Source organism: Phocoena sinus, chromosome 1, assembly GCF_008692025.1.
Source record: "Phocoena sinus isolate mPhoSin1 chromosome 1, mPhoSin1.pri, whole genome shotgun sequence".
NCBI classification, from domain to species: Eukaryota; Metazoa; Chordata; class Mammalia; order Artiodactyla; family Phocoenidae; genus Phocoena; species Phocoena sinus.
The window spans coordinates 26,499,150-26,524,748 of record NC_045763.1 but is presented as its reverse complement, the minus strand read 5'-3'; the positions used below and the strand labels follow the sequence as shown (position 1 = coordinate 26,524,748).

The window sequence follows — 25,599 nt, the reverse complement described above, 5'->3', positions numbered from 1 at the left end:
ACCCCTGCTGGGATGGGGAAGCCCAGGGCCTGTGGAACCAGCTCAGGGGGGCCAGGGAGGACTTCCTGGAGGAAGCTTTACTGAGAGATGGATAGGAGAGGGCCAGAAAAACAGGATAAAGTAGGGGGAGGGTGTTTCAGGTAAAGGACACAGCACGTGCAAAGACCTTACAGGTGAGCAACAGTGGGAAGTGATGTCCACAAAGGCCATATCATAAAAGGCCTCGAATGACAAGCAAAACAGTTTGGTCTTGACCCTGAAGGCAACGGACACCTAGAGAAGGTCCTTGTCCCTCCTTGCACCAGGTCCACGCACCAGGTGTAGGTGCTGAGCTAAAACTGGCTGCATCGGGGCAGCACAAGGCTGGCCACTCACCTGGTATGCTGTTGGAGGTGGGAGAGCTGTCGGAAGGACTTATCACAGTAGGAGCAGTGGTAGGGCTTGACGCCCAGGTGGATGCGCAGGTGCTGGGCCAGGTAGGAGGCGTTGGCAAAGGATTTGGAGCAGTGCGGGCACTTGTGGGGCTTGGCCTCTGTGTGCGACTTGGAGTGGATCTGCATCTCAGACTTGGTGAAAAAGGTCAGCGGGCATACCTTACACCTGTGGGCAAGAAGCAGATTCATACCGCGAAGATTCCCGCCCCCACCCCCAGCCCCGTGCCTGGACATCTCAGGGGTGACCTTCTACGTCAGAGAGACCTTGCACCAGGGACAGAGCTCTCCTGGGAGGGTCCAGGGGGCACGGGCAGGCCCCCAGCCTGGGCACCCTCCAATCTGGAGGCCAAAGGTCCTCCCCCTGGAGACAGATGTACAGCAGGCTGGGGAGCAGGCTTACACCTCACAGGGAAGAGAGGCTAGTGACTCATGGTTCTGGGGGAGGGGCTCCAGCACTCCTGGTGAGAAGTTCTCCACCCTGGCTGTATTTTAGAATCTTCTGGGGAGCTTTCAAGAAAGTCTGACCTGGGGGCCTCCGCATGTCTCCCTCCAGCAAGTTAAATCGGAACTTCTGGGGGTGCGCCCCGGCACTGGCATTTTTGGAAAGCTCTCCAGATGATTCTAACGTTGAGCGTTCAGAACACTGCTTGAAGAGTGTAGGAAACAGACTGTCGACATCCCAGGCTGTGGTGAGGGCGGCCCCAGACAGAGACCACCTCTGAAGGGTTGTGGGCGGGGTGAGCCAGGAGACCCCGCCCCTCTGGAACGTAGCCCTCACCCTCCGCTTCTGGGGCCCCTCTTTGCAGTGCCCCACTGATGGGCCCCTGCTGCAGCCTGAGGCACTGGCCTCTAACCCAAGCCCACCTGGATGCCCTCCCACCGAGACCCCCACCTGTACGTCTTGCCCTCCTTGGCAGTCTCGCCCGAGGCCAGGATGGGGTAGGGGACTACGAGGACAGGCGGCCCCCCTGGATTCTCCGCTTTGATCTTTTTTCGGCCGCGCTCGGACTTGGGGGGGCCAAGCAGGCCGTGGCCCTGGATTGTCTTGATGGAGTCCAGGAGGGGGGGGCTGGTGATCCCTGAGATGAGGGTGGGGGACGAGGCGATGAGGCGGCTCTGGCTGGTGGTGGTGGGTGTGGATGGGGTGCTGGTACCCGTTCCCGCACTCGACTCAGATGTGCTCACAGCCGGGGTCCGGGAAGAGAGCCCCAGACCTGCGAAGACACGGGGGTGGGGGCAGCTGCAGAGGCCGGCTCAGTCCCCACCACCCAGCTGTGTGACTCTGGCAGGTCACCAGCCTTTCTGAGCCTCCCCTTCCCTTTGTAAATTATTACTCAGGGGTACAAATGAGAACTGTGTATGTGTAAGATTCCTTAGATACCTAAGGACTAAACTGAGTCCTATCATCTGTAACGGGTGCACTTTGGAAATCACCCCCCCCCAAAAAAAAACCAAAAACAAAACTGAGGCACAAAGATGTCCACTACTGTGTTATTTATAATAGCAAAAATTAGAGACAACTGAAGTATGCAATATTAGGGAAGGGCTTAATAAATTGTGATCAATCTCCTCTACTGAACATTAACTGCCCATTAAAAAGGAGATTATGTTTGTAAAAAAAGGAAAATTTTAAGCCACAGAAAAAGTTAAGTAGGAGATGGAGATGCACCAAAATGTGATACGGATGGTAGAATTAGTAATTTTAAAACAATTTTTTTGGCTTAACTGTACTTTCTGATACTTTGACAATGAACTTTTTCCTTTCTTTAAAATTTCTGTAATAAAAGTTATTCTTTTAAAAACGAGGGGACTAGAAACATTTACAACATCAGGTAAAGTACACAAAAAGATGAAAATGATATCTATCACATGATTAAGACTATGCTTTTTTAAAAAAAGAAACCCAAAATTTGTGCACTGAAAAAGATAATATCCAGAGTTGGCAACAGTGTGTGTGTCATACATGCTGGGAGTGTACGTTTATCAACCTTAATGGAGGGTGGTTTGGCAAGAGTTTATGAAAGTTTCAAATGTACAAAACTTGTGACGAAGGAATTCTAATTCTAGAAATCACCCAGAGATATTTATTTGCACATAAGCACACAGATCTGCGTACTTGGACCTTCCACACAAAACTGTGATCAGACAAAACTGGACACAACCTGCTATTCTCAGCAGGGACTATGTAAAGAGATGCGGTCCATCCTCAATACGGAGAACAGGGAAGCCATGAAAACAAGATAGATGCGCAGTGACGTAGAGAGAATGCCAAGACATGCTGCCAGGTGAAAAACTAATAAACCACACACACAGTATGAACCCACCTATTTCAAAAAGCACGCATCCAAACTACATATGTATATACAGATAATGTAGGTGTGTGTGAAAGCACAGGAGTAGATCAGAAAAGAGACACACCAAAGTAAACTGTGTATAAATTGTGGTTCCCTGTGGGGAGGGAGAAGAATTTGTTGGTAAAAGGAGATATTCATACTTTATCTGCTTCCATATTATTTGAATTTTTTACCTGGTGAATTCATCCATTTTTTACATCTGTGATTAAAGGATAAAATAAAATAAATTATAGAGAAAACATATGAAAATGCTAACAACAGTAGGACGAGGGTTAATTTTTTTTCTCCTTTTAGCTTGTCTGCAATTTCTAAATTTTCTATAATGACTATGAGTTACCTTTATAATAAAAAATGCACTAAATATGTTTACGATAGAATGGTGAGTAGGAAAAGAAAGTTCAAGTCATGGGTACAGCCCTACCACAAGCTCATCAGAACACGCCCAAATATTAAAAAACAAAACAAAAAAGATGGAAAAGGAAGGAAATGGACTAAAAGGCTCTCTAAGCTGCTGGGTTATGAGCTGGGGATTATGAGTGTTTTTCTTAGTTTCTCTTTTTTCCAAATTTCCCTTAATATGCTTATATTACTTTTTAAATATTACTTTTATAATGAAAAATAAATTTAATAAGGTCATAATAAGGAGGGAATGTGCAGAGGGTGGCTGCGGCCTGGGGGTAGGCTGACGGGGCCCCATGGCTCTTGGGCATCTCCGAGAGGCAGGAGGGAGAGGGGAAGAGAGGCACAGGCATCTGGCTGGCGGCGGGGCCGGCCAGAGGAGGAACAACAGCCCAGATACAGTGGCCACTAGGGAAAGCCTGTCCACCAGGCTCTGAGGTGGGCACCAGGCAGCCCAGCCTCGTGACAGATGTCCCCCCAGCCCCCAGCCTCAATCTATCCAAGACTGGGCTTACATCTTTCCCCCACCCCGCTCCCCCTCCTACGACTCCATCTCACTGGCAGTGACTGGGAGTCTCCCTTGCCCCCTCCCACTCTTCACCCCTACACCCAGCCCAGCACCAAGCCCTGTCCACTCTCCCTCCTCAATATACCTCACATCTGTCCCCTTCTCTCCATCCCTCTGTGGCTGCCTTGTCCAGGCCACCACCCTCTCCTGCAGCTCTCCCTGCCACCGAGCCAGTCTCCACCTTATAGCCAGCCCCAGCTTTCTCACCCGAATCTGAGCATTTCCCTTGCCTACTTAAAAACCTTCCACGCTCCCACTGCCTGAGGGTGAAATCCAAGCTGCACAGGTGGCCCCCAGGGCCCTTCCCAGTCTGGTGCCTGCTTCTTTTCCAGCCTCAGCAGAACCGGTAGAGCAAAAGGGTTCACACATGGGCTCTGGAACCACATTGCCTGCCTCTGCCTCTTACTGGCTGTGAAACTGGACCTCAGTTTGCTCATCTGTTCAATGGAAACGTTAGGAGTGAATCACATGCAACTCTTTCTTTAAGTCAACCTAACAGTAGCCACCTCACAGAACGGCTGGGAGTAATAACATGAATACTGGTGAACATATACAGGTGCTCACCTGGAGTTAACTGCCATATTATGATTGGTTTTTTTTTTGGATGGTACGCGGGCCTCTCACTGTTGTGGTCCCTCTCGTTGCGGAGCACAGGCTCCGGACGCACAGGCTCAGCAGCCATAGCTCACAGGCCCAGCCGCTCCGCGGCATGTGGGATCATTCCCGGACCGGGGCACGAACCCGTGTCCCCTGCATCGGCAGGCGGACTCTCAACCACTGCGCCACCAGGGAAGCCCGCCATATTATGGTTGTTATCATCATCTTTTGATCTTCCCTACCCGGACACTGTCCTACTCTTGCTTTCTACTCGCTCTGCACATGTTATTTCCTCCTCCTGCTCCATTTCCCTAGTCAACCACCAACCCTTCCTTGCATAGGGACTCCTCCAAGGAAGTCTTCCCTCACCCCTCACCCCTCACCCCCCAAGTCTGGTTAGGGCTCTCCTCTGGATTCCTGAAATAGCTACGTGGATTTGGCTTCCTTGGTGATCCCCCGACGGGCAGTGACCCAACCTCGTCCCATCCAGGTGGCTTAGCTGGGCGCTACGTCAGGGTACAGGATGGAAGGAAGTCTGGAAGCTCCACCCCCGCCCCAGGCCCTGCCGGCCCGCCCCAGCCCGCCCAGCCGCAGGGTATCCTGGCCACGCCCCTCCCAGGTAGTCTCCGCCCAGCCCTCACCAGCACCCCCGACCCGGCCCCGCGGTACCTGTGACCGTGCTGGTGGCCGGCCGCGCGTGCAGCGCCACGTCAGGCTGCGGCACGGCCTGCGGGTGCAGCCCCGGCACCTGCTGCAGCTTGGGCAGCGACATGACGGCCTGGCTGCTGTCGGCCGGCGCCGGCGGCACGAGGAGCGGCTGCTGCGACGAGGCCGACGTGGGCGGCAGGTGAGGCGGCCGGATCTTCTCCGCCATCAGCTGCTCCTTGATCTTGTTAATCAGGACCAGGTTGTCCAGCTGCGGGCGGGAGAGGAGAGGTACTGAGGGGGCTTGGGCCGCCGGGCCACCCGCGAACCCCTCACCCCGCAGCCAAAGCCCGGGGCAAATCAAAGCAGCTCCGAGAGGGGGAGGGTGGCGGGAGGGGCGACGCTCCGTCTTACCTGGCTGGGCATGGTTGGAGGAGGGGGCCAGAAGTAGGGGTTGTTAAATCGAGGCTCGGCCATCCTGCGGGGAGAGAGCGACTGTCACAGGGAAGAGGGCGCTCCCCACTGGCCAGGGGCGAGCCCCCATCAGCTACACCCACTCAAGTCTGGGCCAGTGTCTGGGATCCCTGCCCCCGTGGGACCCTCACCCCGCAGCGGAGCAGGCCTCCTACCAGGCCCAGAGAACCACATCTCCAGGCTGAAAAGTCTGGAATTCAGGTGTCCCACGGTGGGCCCCAGAGAGCAAAGGTCATATCCAAAACACAGTACTCCCAGCTCCCCCCCCCCCCGCCCGCCCCCCCATCCCACCCAGCTCCCATCGCTGTGATGCCCGCAAACCAATCCCTATTCCCCCGCCCCCCAAGGGCCCTGGGCTGCAGAGCCAACCCTATGGATTCCACACAGAAGCCTGCTGTCCAGAGACAAACTGAGAGGTCCTAGGGCAACTTTGTAAATAGCCACAGAGCAGAGGCAACTGCCCCTCCCTGATCCCTGCCCTCTGACCCCTGGCCCCATTAAAACACAGCGGGCAACTTGGGTCATCAGATACAGACTTTCTGAAGGGCAATTTGGCAGGATGATTTACGGGAACCCAAATGATTACAGTATTGCCTTTTGACCAAAGAAACCGTACCTCTGGGAAGTTATCCTCAAGAAACAAGCATGGCCAGAAACGAACATTTTCCCTATAAGGATGTGTCGGACGGAACACTGTACTTAAGGAGGGCGTTGAGGAGGCCTGAGGCTAGGGCAGTTTGGGGCTCTTCAGTAGAAGTATGTGAAAATCCGTCGGGTGGCCCTCACCTCTGGCAAGTTCCTGTGCAGTTAAAAGGGCTTTTCAACCAGGGCAGTATGAAGGGTGGGCCTTCAAAGCTATCTTTGTCTTCCATAGGGTTCAAGTCTTCCTGTGACCCTAGAGTAAGTCAAGAAGTGACTTATAGGGACCACGCTGGACAGAGGCATTCCATTAAGTCTTGCTCCCTATCAAATTTCTCTTATTTATCTCTCTCTTACAGAAATTACTATAACTAAATACCTACTGGTATTGGTTGCTTAAATGCAACTCTTTCTTATGATAGGCAAGGCTGAAATGAAGTGCCTTTAACTTTTTTCCTGGCCCTACAAGTGGGAGAAGCCCCTACTGGAATCGCAGGCAGAGGGTTTCAGGAAAAAGCCTTCAATAAGGATACAACCTAATCAGAACACTTTAAGAAAGATCTTTTATATAAATTATCTCTTGTGATCTTTACTTGAGAAGTAGGCACAGGAGGTATTATCCCATTTTATAGGTGAAGAAACTGAGGCCTGGAGAGAAGGAAAGAGACCTGTCCAAGACCATAGGGCTAGGGTGCCAGAGTCAAGACTAGAAATCAGATTTGCTCAAGCCAGTTCCTCTGCGGAACTTGCTTTGCAAACCCCAGTCCTTGGTGGAACACATATCCACATGCAGACATCTCAATACCTGTATGCAAAAGTCCTTGCCTCTCACTCCCAGCCTGGGGGCCCGCTTGGGGTCCAAGCCTAGCCAGGCTGGGACTCAAGAGTATCCTCCTCTGGGTGGCTGGGGCAGCTCTAAAAGCCCTCCTTCTCCCGCCACCCACAGAGACCACGCTGCCCTTCTCTCCACCCATCCAACCCTGCCCATCCTTCACAACCCAATACCAGAAGCACTTCCTGCCTGGAGTTCTCCCTGACTGCTCCAGATCCCTGGAACTTCTCCTTTCAAAGAAGGACCTCAACACAATAAAAATAGTGAGAAGGCTGCCATTTACTAAGTACCCACCTTGTGCCAGGCATACTGACACCAAGAGGCAGGTACGCTTATCATCCCCATTTTACTACTAAGGAAACTGAAGTTCAGAGAGGTGGAGTGACTTGGTCAAGGTCACACAGCAAGTAAGCAGAGAGCTGAGATTCCCCTAATCTGCCTGACTCCAAAGTCCAGCTCACCAGTCCCTTAGCTGTTCAGGGGGAACGACAAAGCATGCTGACTGTAGGATTGTGAATGTGTCCTGTCTTAGGATGGCACAGCACCCACTGCCCATCCACCCAGCAGCCTCAGACCTGTCCCTCCCTTGCTGTTGTCCACTGGGGAAAACGTGAAGGGGTCTGAGCTCTAGAGCCAGGATGAGGAGGCTCCAGGGCTGAGGGGAAGACAAGCTGGGGAGCTGCCTCAGAGGCCTGGGAATTGGATACATCTGTCTCGTCCAGCTTGGCATCCCCGGCACCCAGGCCCAGAAGGTGATCAACAACATGAGTTGTGTGACAGAATGAATAAATGAAGAAATAAATAATCAGAATTCTTTTGAAGACAGTCCCACACAGTTATCTAGCACTGCTGACAGTGTACAAAGCCCTCAGTATCCAGCAGCATTCTCACCAGGGCCCCAGGAAGCAGGGAAAATCTTCACCCCCATTTCACAGAGGAAGAAGGTAGGGCACCAGGAGGGAAGCACTTGTTCCTGGCCACACAGATGGGGAAACAGGAGGGAGCGCTGTGCTGCAGTGTTGGGCATCGGCTCTCTGAGCCTCTGTTTTCCTCATCTGTAAAATGGGATTGAAACAGGCCACTCTGCTTCATTCCTGCCCTGGCCCAGGATTCTGCCCACCGTACCCGACTGTTCCTCAGACAGTTCTGGGGCAGCTGTCCTCTCCTCCCCTTCAGTTCAATGCCAAGTCAAGGCTTCCCCAAACTCCACCCTGGTCAGGGAGGTACGGGGTCCCATAGCCGGGATAGAGCATCCTCTCTGCCACTTATCAGGCCCCTGGTCAGCCAGGGACCACCCCTAACCCTGGTAGGGGAAGCAGGCACACAGAAGGGAAGGGTCTGCCCTGGGTCATGTAATCTAATCCGCACAGCCTCTGCTTCATTTCTCTGTGTCCTTCTCTGGCTGGGCTTAAGTTACTTAATGATTTGCTCAGTGACCCAGGTACTGGTGTACACCTACCCTGTGTCAGCGCAGGGAAGGCAGGTGGGGGCAGGGGGGAGCGTCTGCTGAGCCCTTGTGTCAGGCACACTGCCAGGTGTGCATCAAGAGCATCTCACGTGAGCCCCCCAACAAGCCTTCTAGGTAGGTGTGCACCTGTGCAGCCCTGGGACCCGCGTGACAGGGTGACCGGGGCCGGGCTAAGCCACGCAGACCTTGTGTTGAGGGAGAGATTTTAAGCAGGAGAGAGACTGGTCAGTGTCTGTTTAGGACAGATGGACAAGGCAGAAGGGCATCCAGGCAGAGGCAACAGTTTGAGCAGACATGGAGGTATGAAAGTACAAGGCAGGTTTGGGACAGTGGGCAGCCACCCACTGACACCAAAGAGAGCTGGAGAGTGGTGAGAGACTGAGGCCAGCCAGCAGGGCCTTGAATGCTGCTGGTGAGGAGGCATCAGGCAGTGTGCAAGCCAGGGAGCCTGAAGCTTGGAGGACCGAGGTTGGAGGGAGGAGCCTGAGGACAGCGCCTAGGGCAGAGGAGCCAGGCTGGCTGGGCTAAGTGTCCCACCTACCCCATCCCCTGGAGGCTGGGGAGGCCATGCAGACTGGGCTTCATGCCCCAGACAGAAGCCAAGACTGTGCTTTGAGCCTCGAGACTCACAGCCCTGATCCTTGCAGTAGGGCGAGCAAGGTGTCATTTTGTTTTCCTTGCTCTAAAAGGTGAAAAAGGTTGGATGGGTCAATGAATGAAACACCTCCTAGAGCCGCCCACCCACCCATCTGCCCATCCATTCGTTCTGGATACATCCTCTGGGCCAAACGGGGGACCGGTGCTGGGGAACCGAAGGCAAAGAGAAGAGCCCTGCCCTCTGGGAGCCCTGAGCTAAGGAAGGAAGCAGACACGTGACCCACAAGCTTCTGCAAAAAAAGAACTTTTGCCTGTGAGGCCTGCCACATGCCACCAGGGACCTCCACGCAGTCAAAGCCGAAGGGCTACCTCCAGTCCTGTCCTTCAGGGCCTCCCGGCCACCTGGGCCCTTTAAGAAGATCTGTGTGCCGTGAGCCCTGGGTTCCTCATCTTCTCAGTCTCTTTCCCAGCTCCCACCCCGCACAGCCTGGGCTCCTCAGGGTGGGCGGGAGCTCCTCTCTTCCACTAGCCTCAGTCCTTGGGTGGCCCATCCACTCTAGGACTTTAAATACCAGCCAACCCCCCGGTCTCCACCCCCAGACCAGGCTGCCCCCTGGAGCTCCAGGCCCACCTTCCAGTTACCTCCCTGACCACTCATGGGCTGCTCAGACGCAGCAGGCCTGAGCTGGACTTGGTCTTCCCCTAGGATATGTACTTCTCTAGCGAGCCCCTCTGAGCGGGGCATCGCCATCTGCCCAGATGCTCCTGCCACGGACACTCATCCACAGCACGTCCCCTCCCTCCCCTCCCAGCTCAGATACACCAGCAGCCACGTCTTCGGGATTCCATTTCCAAACTCTCTCTCTAATCCACTCCATCATCTTCACAAGTCCTAGCTACTATCCCCTCACCTGGACCACGGAACAACCTGCTTTATTTGGAGCCCAGTGCACCCAGGTTCAAATCTTGGCTCCAAAACACCAGCTGTGTGATCTTGGGCAAGTCACTTGCTCTTGACCCCCAAGACAGGGATGAGCAGCCCAGAGCACAGGATGGAAAGAAAGGATCAGGGAGGACTTCCCAGCGGAGGTGATACGTGCTTTAGGTCTTAAAGGATGAGTGGGAGTTAGCCGGGCAAAGAAGGAGTGGGGAGCATTCCTGGCAAAAGCAGCAGCCTGCACGAAGGCCCAGGGGTGAGAAGCAACACAGTGCGTGAGGCGAGCTAAAGTGATCAGTGTAGACCGGGAGACAGGACATGAGGCTCGAGCTAACGGCCAGGGTCAGACCTAGAAAGGTGGTTCCAGAATCTGAGGCCTGGAGTCTGGACTTGAAGCAGTAGGTGACGGGACAGAATCTGTGGTTTAGAAAGGCCCCTCTGACTGCTGAGTGTAGGCGGGCCTGGAGAAGCCAGGAGAGGAGGCAGTGAGAGGGAACTGGTCGAAGGCCCCCAGTGAATGGAACGGAGATGAGAGGCGGGGGCTACCCTGGGCCAGGGGAAAGGGTGACCAAGGAGACCTGGCTATTTGGTTAGAGCTGGAGGCCAAGGAAGCATGCAGGCTGCCCTCCAAGGTGTGGCCCAGGAGGTCCTCTGGACACCGACGCAGACAGACATAGTCACAGGAACATGCAGACAGACAGCACCAAACTCCAACAGGCCAGATCTGTGGTCCCAAACATGGACAGATGGGGACATGGCAACTCCCATGGGCAGGACCCCACAGCCACCAGGACAGAGTCACAGGTGGATGCTATTACAGGAGGGTGAGTGCACACAGCCCCCAGGCAGACCCGGAAGGAGGCAGTGAGGGGCACTTGGGGAAGTTGGGATGAACACAATTCCCTTATTCCCCCAAAGAACAAACCCCTCATTGACAGATTTCAACCTGGAATCACAGGCTCCTTACCTAGAGTGTCCTTTCCCACTTGGTGAACTTCTACTCATCCTTCAAGACCCAGCTCAAGTGTTCCCTCTTCTACGGAGCTTTCCCTGAACCCCCAGTCAGTCACTTCCTCTGTGTTCCCAACAGCACCTTGTATATGGGAATAACAATAATAATAATAAATGGCAGCTACCATTGGTTTCAGCACCTACTACTTGCCAGGCACTATGCTGAGTATGTTACACGCATCATGTCACTGAATTTTCCCCATGGCCCTGTGAGATGTACATTTAACAGAAGAGGAAACTGCAGCTCAGAGAGGTTGACCAACTTGCCCAAAGTCACACAGCTAGCAAGTGATGGAGTTAGGATGCCACCCAGATCTGGTGAAGCACGACAGGGCTGATCACAGCGTGGTGCGGTCACGTTTCCCTGGGTCACTTCCCCACCAGACTGTGAGGTCTTCACAGGTAGAAGTGGTGCACATTCACCTCTGCCATTCCAGCATCTAGTCCGAGGGGGTTTCAGAAACTCTTTGTAGAATGAAAAAGCACAATAATACCGACTACCTTTTCCCGAACACCTAAAATAGGCCAGGAATGGTGGTAGCAGGGCATTTTACAGCCATTATTTTATTGTTGCAATAGACCCATTATACATATGAGGAAACTGAGGTCCAGAGAGGTTAAGTAACTTGCCTGAGGTCACAGAACTGAGTCTGGATTGGAAACCAGGTCTATCCATCACCCTTTCCCAGGACGGTGGCCTCAGAGGCCAACCTAGCAAGCTCCACAAAGGGGCAGAAGGGGCAGGGGCACTGAGGAAGGGGCACACCAGGTGCCAGGCCCTGCCACCTGGGGAGGTTCAGGCCTAGACAAACAGACACAAAAGAAAATGGACAGCCCAAGGGGGAATGTGATTAGCCTTGCCCGCTGCAGGACAGCAACTTTTGTCCCACCTACCCCATCCCCAGGCCAGCCCAGAGACATTAAAAAATGAGATCTGCCCAGACCCCATGGCCACAGGGGAACTAGCTCCCAACAAAGCAAATGGGAGAGAGCAGGACCCAAAACTGTCCGGATACTATGATTACAAGGAGGCAAAAATAAAAACCTGCGTCAGAAAAAGCTGCAGGGAACCACGCCCAGAGGGAGGCTGGGAGTGCTAGGGGAGGCGGCTGGGGCTGATCTGGTTTTTTGTCTTCCTTTCTCTATACTCTGCAATGTTGTTGTCGCTTTTATAATGAAAACAATAAATTTATTCTTAAAAAAAGAGAAAGTGGTTGGTAGCCAAGGGGGCGGGGGTAACAGATGGAGGGTCTGGAGGCAGGGAGGAGCAGCGGGGATCAGGGTCAGGGATGGTGGGCACTCAACTGACCGTCGCATGCCACCCATCCTCCAGGCACACATGACCTGGTGGGTCATGGCAGATGTCCGCAAGGGCTGTCTGGCTGAGGTGAAATTCCACTGGCACTTTGAAGCCGGTCAGGGTTCCATAGGGATTATCTCCACACCTTCCCTGCCCTGGTCCGGGCCCCTTTCTGCTCTGGCCTCAGCTATTCCAAGAGCCTCCTCCCAGGGTCCCTCACCTCTACCCACACAACCCATTCCATTCACCTACTGCAGTCACTGTGATATTTCTAAAATACAAATCAGATCACAACATTCCCCTACTGAAAACCTTTGATGGCTCCCTCCTTCCCTCCAGACAAGGTCTGGATTCCTTAGGCCTTCCATGCCTGGCCCTTGTCGACCTCTTTGGCCTCAGTGGTTATTTCTGCCTTCCACTCTGCCCAGCCAGACCGAGCGCTCCCCCACTGCTCCACTTCCCTTCTCACTTCCTCACCTCTCCCTGGAACCCTCTGCCCTCCCCATTTCACTGGTTAACTACAACTTATTCCTCAGGCCCCAGTTTACAGGCCACTTCCTCCTGGAAGCCTTCCAGGACTGGTAGGCTATGTTGGGTGCCTCTCCTCTCTGCTCCCTTTGTGCCCTGCATGTTCATCATCAGACCCTTGGCAGTCCATTTTCTGCCTGTTTTCTCGTCCATGCTGTCTGTCAGGGCACAATCAAGGCTGAGTCATTTACCTTTAAGCCAAAAAGTACCTGGTAAGTGTTTGAATGAATGAATAGTCTAGGTAGAAGGAACTGAAAGTGTCATGGCCTAGATAGAGGAAAGTCCCCTCCCCCCCTCTGAGTCCCCTCCCGCCACTCTGGCACTATGTTGTCCCCTGTGTTATATTCTTCCCTATTTTCTGTATCTAAGCCCTATCTTCTTAATTGATCTGAGAAGAGGCTGTGTGCTGTAGAGACTAGCAGACCAAAAAAGTTGTTAACAGCTAATAAACACAGAAAATGGTTCTGCTTCCCATTTTCTTCCCAATAAGAAAATGATAATACTCAATGCTGGTGAGGGTATGGTGAAATGGCACTCCCATGCATCATTTCTGGGAGTGTAAACTGGAACAAACATTTCCGAAAACAATCTGGCAATAACGTTGCATGAGCTCTGTAAAAATTTTCAGACTTCCTGGCCTAGTGATCCTATTCTTGGTCATCCGTCCCTAGGAAATACCCCAAATATAGACAAAGTTTTATGCACAAAGCTGTTTGCTTCAGTGGTTTTTTTACAGTAGCAAAAACCTGGAACAGCCAAAATTTTAAACAACAGGGGGATGGCTCTGTAAATCATGTTACACAGTGATAGTCTACAGTCGTTGATAATAGCCAATGTTTACTGGCATTGCAATGACTCATTTAACATTCATATCAACCTTACAAGGAACTGAGGCACAGAGAAATTAGGTAATTTGCCCAAAGTCAAGCAGTGTGTATACGATTTGAACTCAGAAAGTCGGGCTCCGGAGCCCATGTTTTCCACCCTGACACCACATCCATTAAAAAGAGAGATTAAAACCACCCTGCAGTCATTTAGGAAACACTCATGATACAACATTAGTTGGGGGGGAAGGGAAGAGTTTAAAATTATTTGTATAGATAGAGCAATGACATCTATCTAAAAACCGGGTGCTGAGGGAAAAGACAGGAAGGAAACACCAAAATGCCAGCAGTGGTGTGTTTCGGGCTCGGGGTGGGGACAGAAATGGGGGTGGGTTTTGGTTTATTTCATTTCCCTATTCTCCGACTTTTCTGAAGCGTGGCTACATGACCTTTTAAGGAATATTTTTAATAAAACTAAAGGTTCGGCCAGCTTTGGCCAAGAAAGACACCCCAGCCTCTGCCTATGGCCCCACTAGGATCCTGGCCTCAGGCCCTGCAGGTTTACCCAGGAGGAGACAGGGGCTCAGAGAGAGTCAGGGGCTTGCTCAAAGTCCCACAGTGAGCCTCGAGCCCTACCCCAGACCCCAGCCAGGAGTGCAGTCACAGGGGGACTCCCCTATCTGGGGACTTGGGGAGCCAAAGCCAAACAAAGGAAAGCCTGCCCACTCACTCACTTTCCTGCTTAAAATCCCTATTGGGTTGCCATAACTTTTGGGGTGTAGTTCAAACTCCCCAGGGTGGCCCAGGGCCTTTGCTAAGGAGGCCTTGCTGGCCACATGCATCTCTCCCTCCAGCCTCACTGAACTACCTGCAGGTTCCCAAAACAAGCTGCTCTCATGCCACCGTGTCTTTCTTTGCACAGGCTATGCCCTTCCACGTGGGGGACCGTCATCCAGTTGGAACCCTGTCAGATGCCCATCGGCCATCAGAAGTCAGCTGAGGTGTCACTGCCTAGAGGAAAACTTCCTGATCGCCAGCCCCATCCTTGGCTACATTTGCAGCCTCTCCCCTGAGCTCCCACAGCCTCCTGGGCTCCCATTAACCTAAGCACGCATCCCCCTACCCTAGAATAGCCTGATAACTTATCTGTCCAATCCCCCAGGTGTCAGTGAGGTCAGGGCTTGGTTACAACCCTATATCCAGACTCAGTGGCACAGCTCACCCGGCTCTTCCTTCAGGTCTCAGCTCTGACCCTGTGGCCCCCTGCATTCCCCCTACCCCACCTCTGTATCACGCCTCTAAACACTGCCTCCAGCCATGACCCTCAAGGACAGGGCCACTGCTGCAGCCCCAGAGCCTAGCACTCTCGCTGCTAGATAACGTTCACTGAGGGAACCCATGGGAGGAGGGGGTCTGTCCATGCGGGTCTTGAAGATGGGGAAGTCTGCCAGGAGAGCAAGAGGGTAGAGAGAGAGCAGAGGGGCATGTGTGCAAAGACATGGAAAGCTGCTAGCTTCCTAGGACAGAAAAGCTTTCTCAAAAATGCCCCCTGCCCCAGGGAGGGGCAACAAGGTACTGCTGGGGTATGGCTGAGCTAGGGGCCGGGGCGCTCCTGGGAAGACAAGCTCATCCCATTGAGGGATGAACAAAGACTGCATGAAGGTGGGACTTACTGACGGCAGGAAGAGGAGATGTCAAGAGAGAGATGCCAGGGAAGGGCAGGCCGGGTGGGGAAAAATGCACGTGCAAAGGCCCCGAAGCAGGAAAGCATGTGGACTCGTGTTTGGTCTGGTGTGGGCCCAGTGCAGGAATTCACAGGGGAAGGAGGGAAAAGTTGCCGGGGCAGTTCATAAAGGGCCAGAGTTCCAGGAGAAGGCACTTGGATGAAAGGCCACGCGGGGCCACGTTCAGGGGTCCCTGAGCCAGGAAAGGCCATGGTCAAGGTTTTCAACAGACAGGTCATCAGGGGCCCAGAAGGATGGCCTGGAAGGGACAAGCAGGAGATGGTCTAGGAGAGGGAAGCTGAGGTTTCCCACCTTCCCAGCGCTTTGAGACCCCATGTGCTCAGTTTTCCTCCCATGACCCCTCTGCCCTCCATGTGGCCCCAACTCCACACAGCCAGAGCCCTGAGTCCCAGCTTCTGCCCCCCACCCCACCCCCAGGACCCAGGCCAGCCTCGGAAACTTGTTCCTGGGAACTTCCTGTGAGGAACTAGGCTCCTGAGGGTCCTGGATCCAATTAGGCTGGCTTTCCACAGCCCTGCAGGGCTGCGAAGAGCCATTTTCATTGTGATGACGGAGCTAATCAGAGCGGGAGGGGGCTGCTGTGTGCACCGTGGTCAATGGGAGCTGGGATGTTGTCCCTTCCCCTCCTTGCCTCTCCCCTCTCCTACCACCAGCCACTCAGAGACACCCAGGGAGGTGACCCTCACCAGGGAACGGGCCATGACCGCCTTCTCAGGGCTGAGAGGACATTCTGCAGGCTTTGAACACATGCCTTTCTCTGCTTCCATTTCCCCTTGGGTCCCCCAGCTCCCATCCCCACAGGGAACTCCTGCCAGGGTGAAATGACAATAATAATAAATCACTGAGCACTTCTTCCATATCAGGCACTATTAGGTGCCTTACAAGTATTTCTCACTCAGGCTCCTAACGACGACCCTGTGAGGTGGATGCTGTGAACATTTCGAAATATAACACACATTCAGAAAGATGCCTGGAACAAAAATGAGCAGCTCAATGACTTATTACCAAGCACACATCCAGGGGGCCCAAAAGCCCCCACCCGTGTCCCTTCTCGATTGCGGTCCTCACATCCCCCAAAGGTCCCACCCTGATGGCTTCCAGGGCAATATCTCCCTTGCTTGGGGTCAGGAATGAGGCTCAGAGAAGATGTAACCTGCCCAAGGTTGTGCGGCTGGTGAGGGCAGAAGGAGTTGGATGCCTCTGCCATCTGCTCACTGTGTGACCTTTCACAAGTCCATTTCCTCTCTGGGCCTTTGTTCCTTCCTCTATAAAACAAAGAGATTCAACTAAATCACAGCCTGGATTCTTGGACCCTCTGAGGGGCGATGTGGCCACTGACGGGTTAAAAGTAAAGATTCTGGAACAAGACAACCTGGGTCAAAGTCCCAGAGACTGTTACCAAACTGGGACGATAAAGGTATGGCCTCAGTGTCTTTGTGAGGATTTGGTAAGTAAATACGTAACAAGTCTTTAGAACAGTGCCTGGTACACAGTAAGGATTCAGTGTTGGTCATTGCTGTTTTGTCATTAGGTTCTCCGAGGCACTCGGAAGACTTTCCCAACATTTCAAAGACCCACATGGAAATGTGACCAACCAGAGACATCACCTGGGCTGCGGGGCAGTGGATGCAGCAGCTCGGGGAGCCCTTCAGACCCCACAGGGGATGCCTGGCAGACCACTGGAGAGCCAAGTCGGGGATTACGCAAAGCAAGAGAGCCAGCTGCTGAACCCCAGCTGTGGCCTGGCCCCCAGGAGCTTTCTAGACAGGTCCTAGGGGTCCCAGGCCGGGAACCCCCAGAAGGTGGTCAGAGCCTGTCCTCATGCTGTATCTCAGGACCCCTGGGGTGGGCAGCCTGTGGGGCAGGGCAGACAGGGCTCAGGCCCCGGGTGGAGGCCAGCAGGTAGAGTGGGCCCTGAGCAGGACAAGGCAGCAAAGGGAAGGTTGGGCTGGTCAGAGAGAGGGATGGAGAGGGCCTGAGGTGGACATGTGGGTCGGGGTCGAGGCCAGGGAAGACCTACTACAGGCCCTGGCAGGCCAGGCCCACCTCCCCCAGGTCGCAGGGCTACCGCCTTCTCCATGTTCCTTGGTTTCCCACCTCGGGGCCTTTGCTCCAGCTGTTCCCTCTGCCTGGAAAGCCCTCACCTGGAAAACTTCAAGCCAGTTCAGCTATCACTTCCTCCCAGAAGCCCCTCTCCCCCCCACACAAGATTATCGTCACTGGTTACAGTAAATCTAAAAGCACCACTTTCCTCCTCATAGGAAAGTGGTTCCTTTCCAGCAGTTACCAGAGTCTGTAATCATAGCATCATTTGTGTTTGTCTAATGTCTCCCCGACCAGGGCAGGAACGGTATGAGTTTTCCCCACCTCTGTCCCCAGCATGGAGCATGGGCCCTGGTATATGGTAAATGCTCAAGAAGTCCTGCCGGGTGAAGGTGGGAGGTCCAGGCAGGCTGCTAGCAGATCTGGGCAGGGTGTGGGCACACACAGCTGCACGGGTGTGCAGGAGGCACCGTGTGCAAGGCCAGAACGTGAGGCTGGTGTAAGAGGCACCTCCGTGTAAAAACACACGTGTGCATGAGTATGCCTGTGTGCGGGTGATAAATATGGCGTGTACAAGAGTGTGGGAGTACACGAGGGGCAGGCAGGCAGCTGCGTGTTGTTTCCTGGCAGGTGCCCACGGGTATATGAACATGTGTGTAAGCTGTGGGTGGCAGGAGTGCATAAACGTGCTTCTGTGTGACGTGTGTGTATCACGTGTGTGGACTTGTCTCCTGAACTCCTGGCTCCTATAGGCCCAGTTTGGGGCACCTCTGGTGGTGTTTCTGAAATAGCAGGGGAGCACCTCGAATTGGCAAAAGTGGGGCGGGGGGAACAGGGTCAAAGGTGGAAGCGGAATGGCTGATAGTATGAATATGTGCAAGTGTGTGTATTTGAGTGTGTCTGGGGGGGGTGTGCCCGTCTCAGCCAGGTGTCCTCCCATTGAACCCCAGAACCTGAAATGGCTAAACTGTCCCGTCAAGGAACATGAAGCCTTTGCCCAAAGCTCAGAGAAGGACCCAAATGGTAGGGACCGCCCCCCAAGGATATCCTGCCACACAGATGACGCAGGGACAAGGGAGGACGCTTTGGGCCCCAGAGCCAAATCCCTTGGCCTTCCCCACACACCTTATCCATTCAACACACCACTCCGCCCCGTCCCCGAATCCTACCAGCCTCCAAAGCCTGGCGCCAGCCCTGGTTCCACGAAGCCAAACCCACAGCCCCCAACCCACTTCCACTCCACCCACCTCTCAATCCCACCCAAGTCCAGGTGGGGCGCTGGGCCCTCTGCAGCCCTGCACCTCGAGGAGTGTTACCTCCATTGTGAAGACGAGGAGGCCGATGCAACAGAGGGAGCAGCTCCCCAACCAGGGCTGTCTTTGCCTTTGAACCCCAAGGCACATATTGCGGCAGCCTGTTGGCACCTGAGAGGAAAGCCCACCAGGCAAAGCGTCGGGATGTGTAGACAAGGCCTACTCCTCTCCTTTCCCACTGTAGTTTCCCCAATGGACAGAATGAGGTTTGGCTGGATAATCTGTGAGGTCCACCTCTCCTCAATTAGTGTGTGACTTTAGACCTCAAATGGTTCCCCACGAATTGGGTATACATGCAGCTACATGGAAAGATAACTGTCCTCTTTCCCCCAGTACACCAAGCCTTTCCAATACCCTGGACAAGGGCCTAGCACGGTGCTACAGAGACAGGAGGAGCTCGGGATGCATGTACGCTCAGTGCCCGGTCACACATTCAACACCGGGCACCAAGGAGGCCTGCCCTCAGGGAGCTCACAACCCAGTGGGGAGAGAGAAGCTACTGAAGTCATGAAACTATAAGGTCAAAAGCACTGGGAAACCGTAACACTAACATCACTTCCCAAGTGTTATTCACAGGGGGAGGTGCAGCACTTCACACTGTGTAAAGAAGACCTTTCCAGCAATGACAACTGTCTGACAAAGGGAGGCTAGGGGGCCTGGTGAGGAGGGAACTCCCTGCCACTCTAGCGGAGATCAGACGCCCTCTTGTCAAGGATGTGGGAAGGGAGTTCCCGCTCTGTGCAGGGATCAGGTGAGGCTGGGCTTCCCCTCACCAGCTGTGGGATTCTAAGGCAGAGTCCCAGAGTGCTGGGTTCAAATCGCACGATGTGCCTGTTGAGCTCTGTGAACTTGGGCAAGTTCCCTAATCTGTGCCTCCATTTCCCTGGCTGTAAAATGGGGGTAATAACAATGAGGATTAAATATGTCAACATTTATAAAGCCTTTTGGAACACGGCCTGGCACAGTGTAAGCACTCTGGGCCACTAAATGAGTAAGGCAGTGAGAGCTCTTTGTAAAGGGTCTAAGTCCCAGATTGGATCAAGCACAGACTCCAGTGTCAAAGGTTCTGAGGCAGAAAGCTTCTTAGATGCTAAGGTTCTGAGATTGAAAGAGACTAGGCTTCTTAGATCCCATGATTTAATCATCTCATTATTTCCTGGCAACAGCCCGGAGCCTCCCAGGGGAGGAGAGGGCAGAGCTTGGTGTCACTTCATCTCCCAGGGGCTGCCCCGCAGCCAGGGCTGCAGCCACACCTGGGCTCCCCGGCATCTCCTCACGTCCACCTAAGCCACAGCCACCCCGTCCTGGACCCACCTGCCCACTCGCCTGCATGGGGTTTAAGCATGTGCCACCTGTACGGACAGGCAAGGAGTGCAAATAAACAAATACATGAGGAAGTTTCGGATACTGATGAGAGCTGCAAGGGCTGATGTGACCGAGAGTGACAGTGGGAAGCTATCACAGAGCAGGTGGCCAGGGAAGCCCCAGCTGAGCCGAAACCTGTAAAACAAAAAGGTGCCAGCCGTGCAGGCATTCCAGGTCGGGGGTGGATGTGCAAAGGCCCTGCCAACAGGCTTTGTAAATTCGAGGTGCAGAAAGAAGCTGGTGTGGCTGGAAGTGGTGAGACTGGGGGGCAGAGGGGGAGCTGAGGTGGAGGGGTGGGCGGGCCCACACCATAAAGGGCCTTGTAGGCCCCTAAAGGACTTTGGATTCTTGTTCTTCAAAATGCCTAGGAAATATTAAAAGAGTTTCAGCAGGGGAATGACAAGGCTAAACAAGGCTTTCAGGGTCCCCAGATCATGATCATTGGGCTCATTCTGAAACCAGCACAATGGTTTTCAAAATCAAGGTAGGGCCTGAGGTGGTAATCAACAATCCTTCTAATTCAGTCGGTGTACACTGAGCTCCTACTACATGCCTGGCCACGGCGGGGAGACATCACACACACTCTTGTGTTCGTGCCCAACAAGCCATGAGAGAGTCATAAAGATTACCCCATTTTAAAGATCAAGAAATCGAGGCTCAGAGAGGGGAAAAATGTGCCCAGAGTCACAGGAGCCATACACCACACTGTACAAACTGTAAAGACAAATGGATCTTGGTCCCAGGACCCAGAGTCACCATCATGGTAGTGGTATTTTCAAGCCCCTGCTTCTCCAAGAGACCTTCCCTGAGGACTCATGTAGGCACCCATGGATACTGCCCTAGCTAGTGCTTTCTGCACCCTGTTAGCTTTGGAGCCCTGAAGGACTGTCCTTGTATTTCACATGGCTGTCCAACCCGGGCAGGTAAGCTAGGGACTGGCTGGCTGGACAGATGAACGTATGGATGGATGGATGGATGGATGGATGGATGGGAGGGCAGATGGATGACTACTGAAATGACTAACCAATAAACTAATGAATGTACAATGAAAGCATAAAAGAATAATCTAGCAAACTAATGAATGAACTAATGGATGGAGAAGGAAGGAAGGAAGGACTCTCACTTTACAGAGGCAGGGAAGTGTCTGCCCAGGGAAGGGCTGGGCCCAGGCTAGCTTCAGACCCAGTCCACACCTCACCCACACACCAGCGGTCATCTTGCCCCCATCCCCCGGACAAACAGCCTATTCCTCAGCCCCCGGGACAAAGCCATGCCTCTGCCAGGTGCTGGCCATTATAGTGCCCGTGGCCCCATCACCATAACCACCAGCAAGTAGTGGAATCTGGTGGGAGGTAGAGTGCTTCACTCTCCCTCTGAGTGTCTCACAGACAAAAGGAGACAGGAGACAGGCTCTGCTCCTAGCTGGGACCCAAACTGCTGGGTGACTTCAAGCCCGTGGCTGCCCCTCTCTGAGCAGAGATGACCTCTCAGGGCCTTTTCAGCTCTGACATTCTTTAAGGGGTGGGCTTCTAGATTTTTTACACAGTCACTGGGGTAAGCAGAAGAATTTGAAAGATCGAAAACTAGAAGTTGGGAAAGACACCTGTCCACAAGTACCAAAGTCCACCCAGGAAAAGGCTCCCTGGACAAGGAGTCCGGAAGCTTGAGTTTAAGCCCTCCTCTATCACTGCTTAACCTCTCCAAGCCTCAGTTTCCTAAATTTTAAAATGGGGTTAAGTATCCCCCACCTTGACAGTTTCACCTGAGTTTCTGGGAGAACCTGATGTGACAACAATCATGCACTACACAGTGCGAACTGTGAAGTTCCCTTCACTCAGGCAGGATTATGACAGCGGTGGGCAGGCGTAGGAGTGAAGGTGGACATGCTGTCCCATTCCAGTCTAGTTCTGTCCAAAATGACTCTTCCAGGGCTCAGACCCCCAACAGAGAACGGTGGAGAGAGCCCAGATGTAAAAACCTGAAATCTGAGTCCCTGTCTCAGCTCTCCATCTAACTGGCAATGTGACTTTGGGAAAATCTCTTCCCCTCTCTAGACTTCAGTTTCTCCATCAGAAAAATGCCTGGCTTAGTACCCTCTGGCTCAGACATGCCAAGTTCTGCAGCCCTGAATCCCTAAGCCCCAGGCTTCAACCCCTGGCTCTGCCCGAAGTGAGCTCACCCTGCCCTGTGGAGTCACAGACCAGGAGGGACTGGAGGGGTCTCCCCTCCAGGAGACCTTGGGGAAGGGGTTAGACAGGCTTAGGGTCCTCCCAGGACAGACAAACTCTCCCAAAAGGGAAAGACCACACCCAACCAAGGCTGCCCAGGTGACTTGGACAGCGCCAGCCACCCCAGACCTCGTGGGCCTGGCCTTCAGAACACTTCTGTAGCCTCAAAGCCAGCAAGCCCTGACCTGTCCAGAGAAATACTTCAGGAACTTCACCCAAGTCCAAACTGCCTCCAACAGGGAGCCTCCAGGGCAGGGCAGGGGCGGCAGAGGGGGTAAGAGCACACCCCAGGGAAGAGGCTCAGACGACCACCACCGGACAACCTCTCCTGGCCCCTCCCCTCAGACAGGTCCCACTGGGGCTGCCGGCCTGCACCCAGCCAAGAGCCAACCACCTGGGGGCATTTACCACCAGAAGCCACCTACCAGGGCCAGGAGGCCCACCAGGTCGGGGAAGGGGCTCTCCAACTGCCGAGCACACTTGCCCAAGGGCTCAGGGAGCTACCGCAGCACCCAGGGCAGGATTTCCGCCTACAATGGGGCCCCGGCCACCCATGAGGGAGACAGGCCCACCCCACCCCAGCTCAGAGCTCTGAGGGTGCCACACTGCTCCAGGGCTGGGTGGGGGAGAGCAGGATTACTTCCTCATGCCGAGGGTCTTAGTTGGAAACCCAGGGCCCACTCAGAGCCCCTATTGCCAACCCTCTCCTCCAAATCTGAGAATATAGTTCCTTACAATGCCGTTTTACGCGGCCTCTTCCAAAAGACATTTCCTAGTCCCCCGAAACCCCCGTCCCCAATCCTCCAAATCCCCCCCGCAGCTCTGGGGAAATCGGCAGTTAACTTTTTCCCAAAAATCCCGCAGAGGCAGCTGGCTGGGGGGAGAAATGAGCCCCGAGATCCTTTCGCGGCATTTCACCGCCTTCCAAAAGAAAAAAAAAAAAAAAAAACTAAAAAAAGAGAGAAAACTTTCGGAGTTAACTTTAAATTCCCAACCCTCCCCCCAAAATCGCCCAGCGGCTTCCTTTTCTTTTTTTTTTTTTCTCTTTAAAGTGCAATTGCATTGTGTCTCACCTCCCCGAAAGGCTCGCGGCTCTCGCCAAAGAAAAGGAAAAAAGCCAACCCTTCGGGTGCCCCCTCTGCTTCCAGCCGCCTCTCCCACATTCTCAGACAGTTTTATTAAAATTTTCAGACAAAAGAAAAACAAAAATGGCAGCCTGGCTTATTTTTAAAACAGGACAGGGACGCCATATTCTGCAGATCTGCAAAAAAAGGGAGAAATCCGGCACTGGCCGCTCCACCCGGCCGGCTGCAAAGTGCGCGAACCGCGTCGTTTGCAATCCGTTTATTTGCATTAAGCCCCATGAATCATTGTTTACCGGAGAATTGCAGCAGGTTTGAATAGCCCGGCTTAAGAAAACACACACGCGCGCACACACACACACACACACACACACACGCACACGCACACTCGGAGAGCAGACCAGACACACCGCCGGAGACACTTCCTACCCCGCGCGCCGCTACCGCCGCCGCTCCGGGCCGGGCCCGAGGTGCAGGCGGCCCTGGGCCCTCTGAGCGCCCCGGCCCGCGCGGCCGGCCCCCCGCCCGCAACTCGGCGCAACTTTCCCGCGGGCGGGCGCCCGCCGCCGCCGGGCCCGCTCCCCGCGCTCCGGGCCCGCACGGACCTGGCTGTGCTGGCGGCGGCTCCGGGACGCGGCCGCAGCCCCGCGCCCGGCGGCCCGAGTAGGGCCGGGCTGGGGCTCCGGCTCCGGGCTCCGGCTCCGGCTCGGTGCGGAGCCGCGCGCAAACCTTCCGGGTCGCCTGCTGTTCACTTCTGGGTTCTGCAAGCGCCGAGGCGGCGGCGGCGGCGGCGGCGGGAGGCTGGGTCTGCAGCGCCGCGCGGCCCCCCGTGCGCTCGGCGAGCCCCCGCGCCAGGCGCCCGGCTCCGGGGGGGGCCGCGTCGGGCCCCCGCCTCTCCGGCTGCGCAGCCCGTCCGGCCCCGGGGGCTCCCGCGAGTGGGCAGCGCCGGGCGCGGGCGACGGCGCGGGAGGGGAGGTGGCCGGGCGGGGGGCGGGCCGCGCGCTGGGGGCCCCGCTTGGGCCCCGGGGCCTCGTCTAGCGCTCGCCGCCGCCGCCGCTGCCGCCTCTCAAAGTTGCGCGGCGCCCCCCGCCCGCGCCGCGCCGGAGGCAGAGCCACAAAGGAACTCCTCGCCCCCCTCCGCCCGCCCGAGCAGCGCGGGGAGGGCACCGGCGCCCGGCCCTAGGCCAGCCCCTTCCCCAGCACGGGGGCTCCCGGGGCCCCGGCTGCCGCGGCCATTGTCCCGCCCAGGCCCCCTCCCCGGCGACGGCGGACTGGGGACCTGGGCCTGGCGGGCCGCGGCCCCGACCAGGCCGAGCCCGCGCGGGGCCAGGCCGTGCCTGGGGGTCTCCCTCGCAGACGGCAGGCAGGAGGGGACCCCCAGGATGGGCTCCCACACCTGATAACCAACGATCGTGCTCAAAATCCAGGCTGAGATTTTTGTTTTTAAGTCGAGGACACGGGGATGGGGGGAGGGGGAGAAGTTTGTACAGGCCAGGCCACCCCCTCCCTCAGTAAGCTCCGGCGCTCCCTGGCCCTAGGCCCGAGCCCCCAAAGGGTGGGGCCGCCGGAGGTTGTCAGTGGCTGTCCTCAACGAGTCTCTCAGAGGTGGCACCGGCTGTCCCCCAGCTCCAGACCTCAGAGCCATCTGTGTGTGACTCCTCCTCCCGCTTCACCCTCCCCAGCCAATCAGTCACCAAGTCCTCCGGATTCGGCCTCCCGGGCTGTGTCAGCTTTCAAACTTCACTTCTACCTGAGGAGGCGGCCAGTCCCTGGGTCCTTTCACCGGGCTCAGACCTCCTGTGACACTCACTCAACTGCCAGCTGGCGTCTGGGCCACGATGAATCAAGGCTGGCCCTGCCCTCAGGAAGCACCCAGTCCCCCGGGGAAGGACACACACATAAGCAATCACCTGCCAGTGTTTGCCTTCCTCTGGGAAGCATTTCCCAATTCGTTAAATAGTGATTAAGGACCTCCTATCAGACGCTGTGCTGGTTGGCTGGAAACACAGCCATGAGCAAGTTGGACAAAATCCCTGCCCTCCTGGAGATTCCAGTCTAGCACAGGATGTCAAGGCTGATCAACTGGAGGACAGCGCCCACGTGTACCATTTGTGTTCAAGCCCTAAGCACAGTGCCTGGCACCGAGCAGAGCACAATACATATGTGTAGTGGGAATTAGGTGGAATTATAAAGGGGAAGAGGATGTAGATGACACA

At 54.8% G+C, this 25,599-nt stretch overlaps 1 protein-coding gene across 5 annotated transcripts in view; it reads right to left on the bottom strand.

Annotated features, from left to right (window-relative positions):
- Positions 1-24,287, bottom strand: part of ZNF362 (zinc finger protein 362) — a 37,740-nt gene extending 13,453 nt beyond the window's left edge. Inside the window, exons 1-6 of one of the 5 annotated variants that reach the window (XM_032640521.1) lie at positions 23,989-24,287; positions 10,912-11,037; positions 5,412-5,475; positions 5,022-5,268; positions 1,327-1,648; positions 376-600 (exon numbers count right to left, since the gene is read on the bottom strand). In XM_032640521.1, the coding sequence (XP_032496412.1) occupies positions 376-600; positions 1,327-1,648; positions 5,022-5,268; positions 5,412-5,475; positions 10,912-10,949 (896 nt within the window). In that variant the 5' untranslated portion in view covers positions 10,950-11,037; positions 23,989-24,287. Of the gene's footprint in view, positions 1-375; positions 601-1,326; positions 1,649-5,021; positions 5,269-5,411; positions 5,476-6,087; positions 9,728-10,911; positions 11,038-23,988 lie in introns of those variants that run through there. The other 4 variants (XM_032640529.1, XM_032640514.1, XM_032640538.1 and 1 more) reach the window with 4 other exon arrangements.
- Between the last annotated feature and the right edge of the window lie 1,312 nt (positions 24,288-25,599).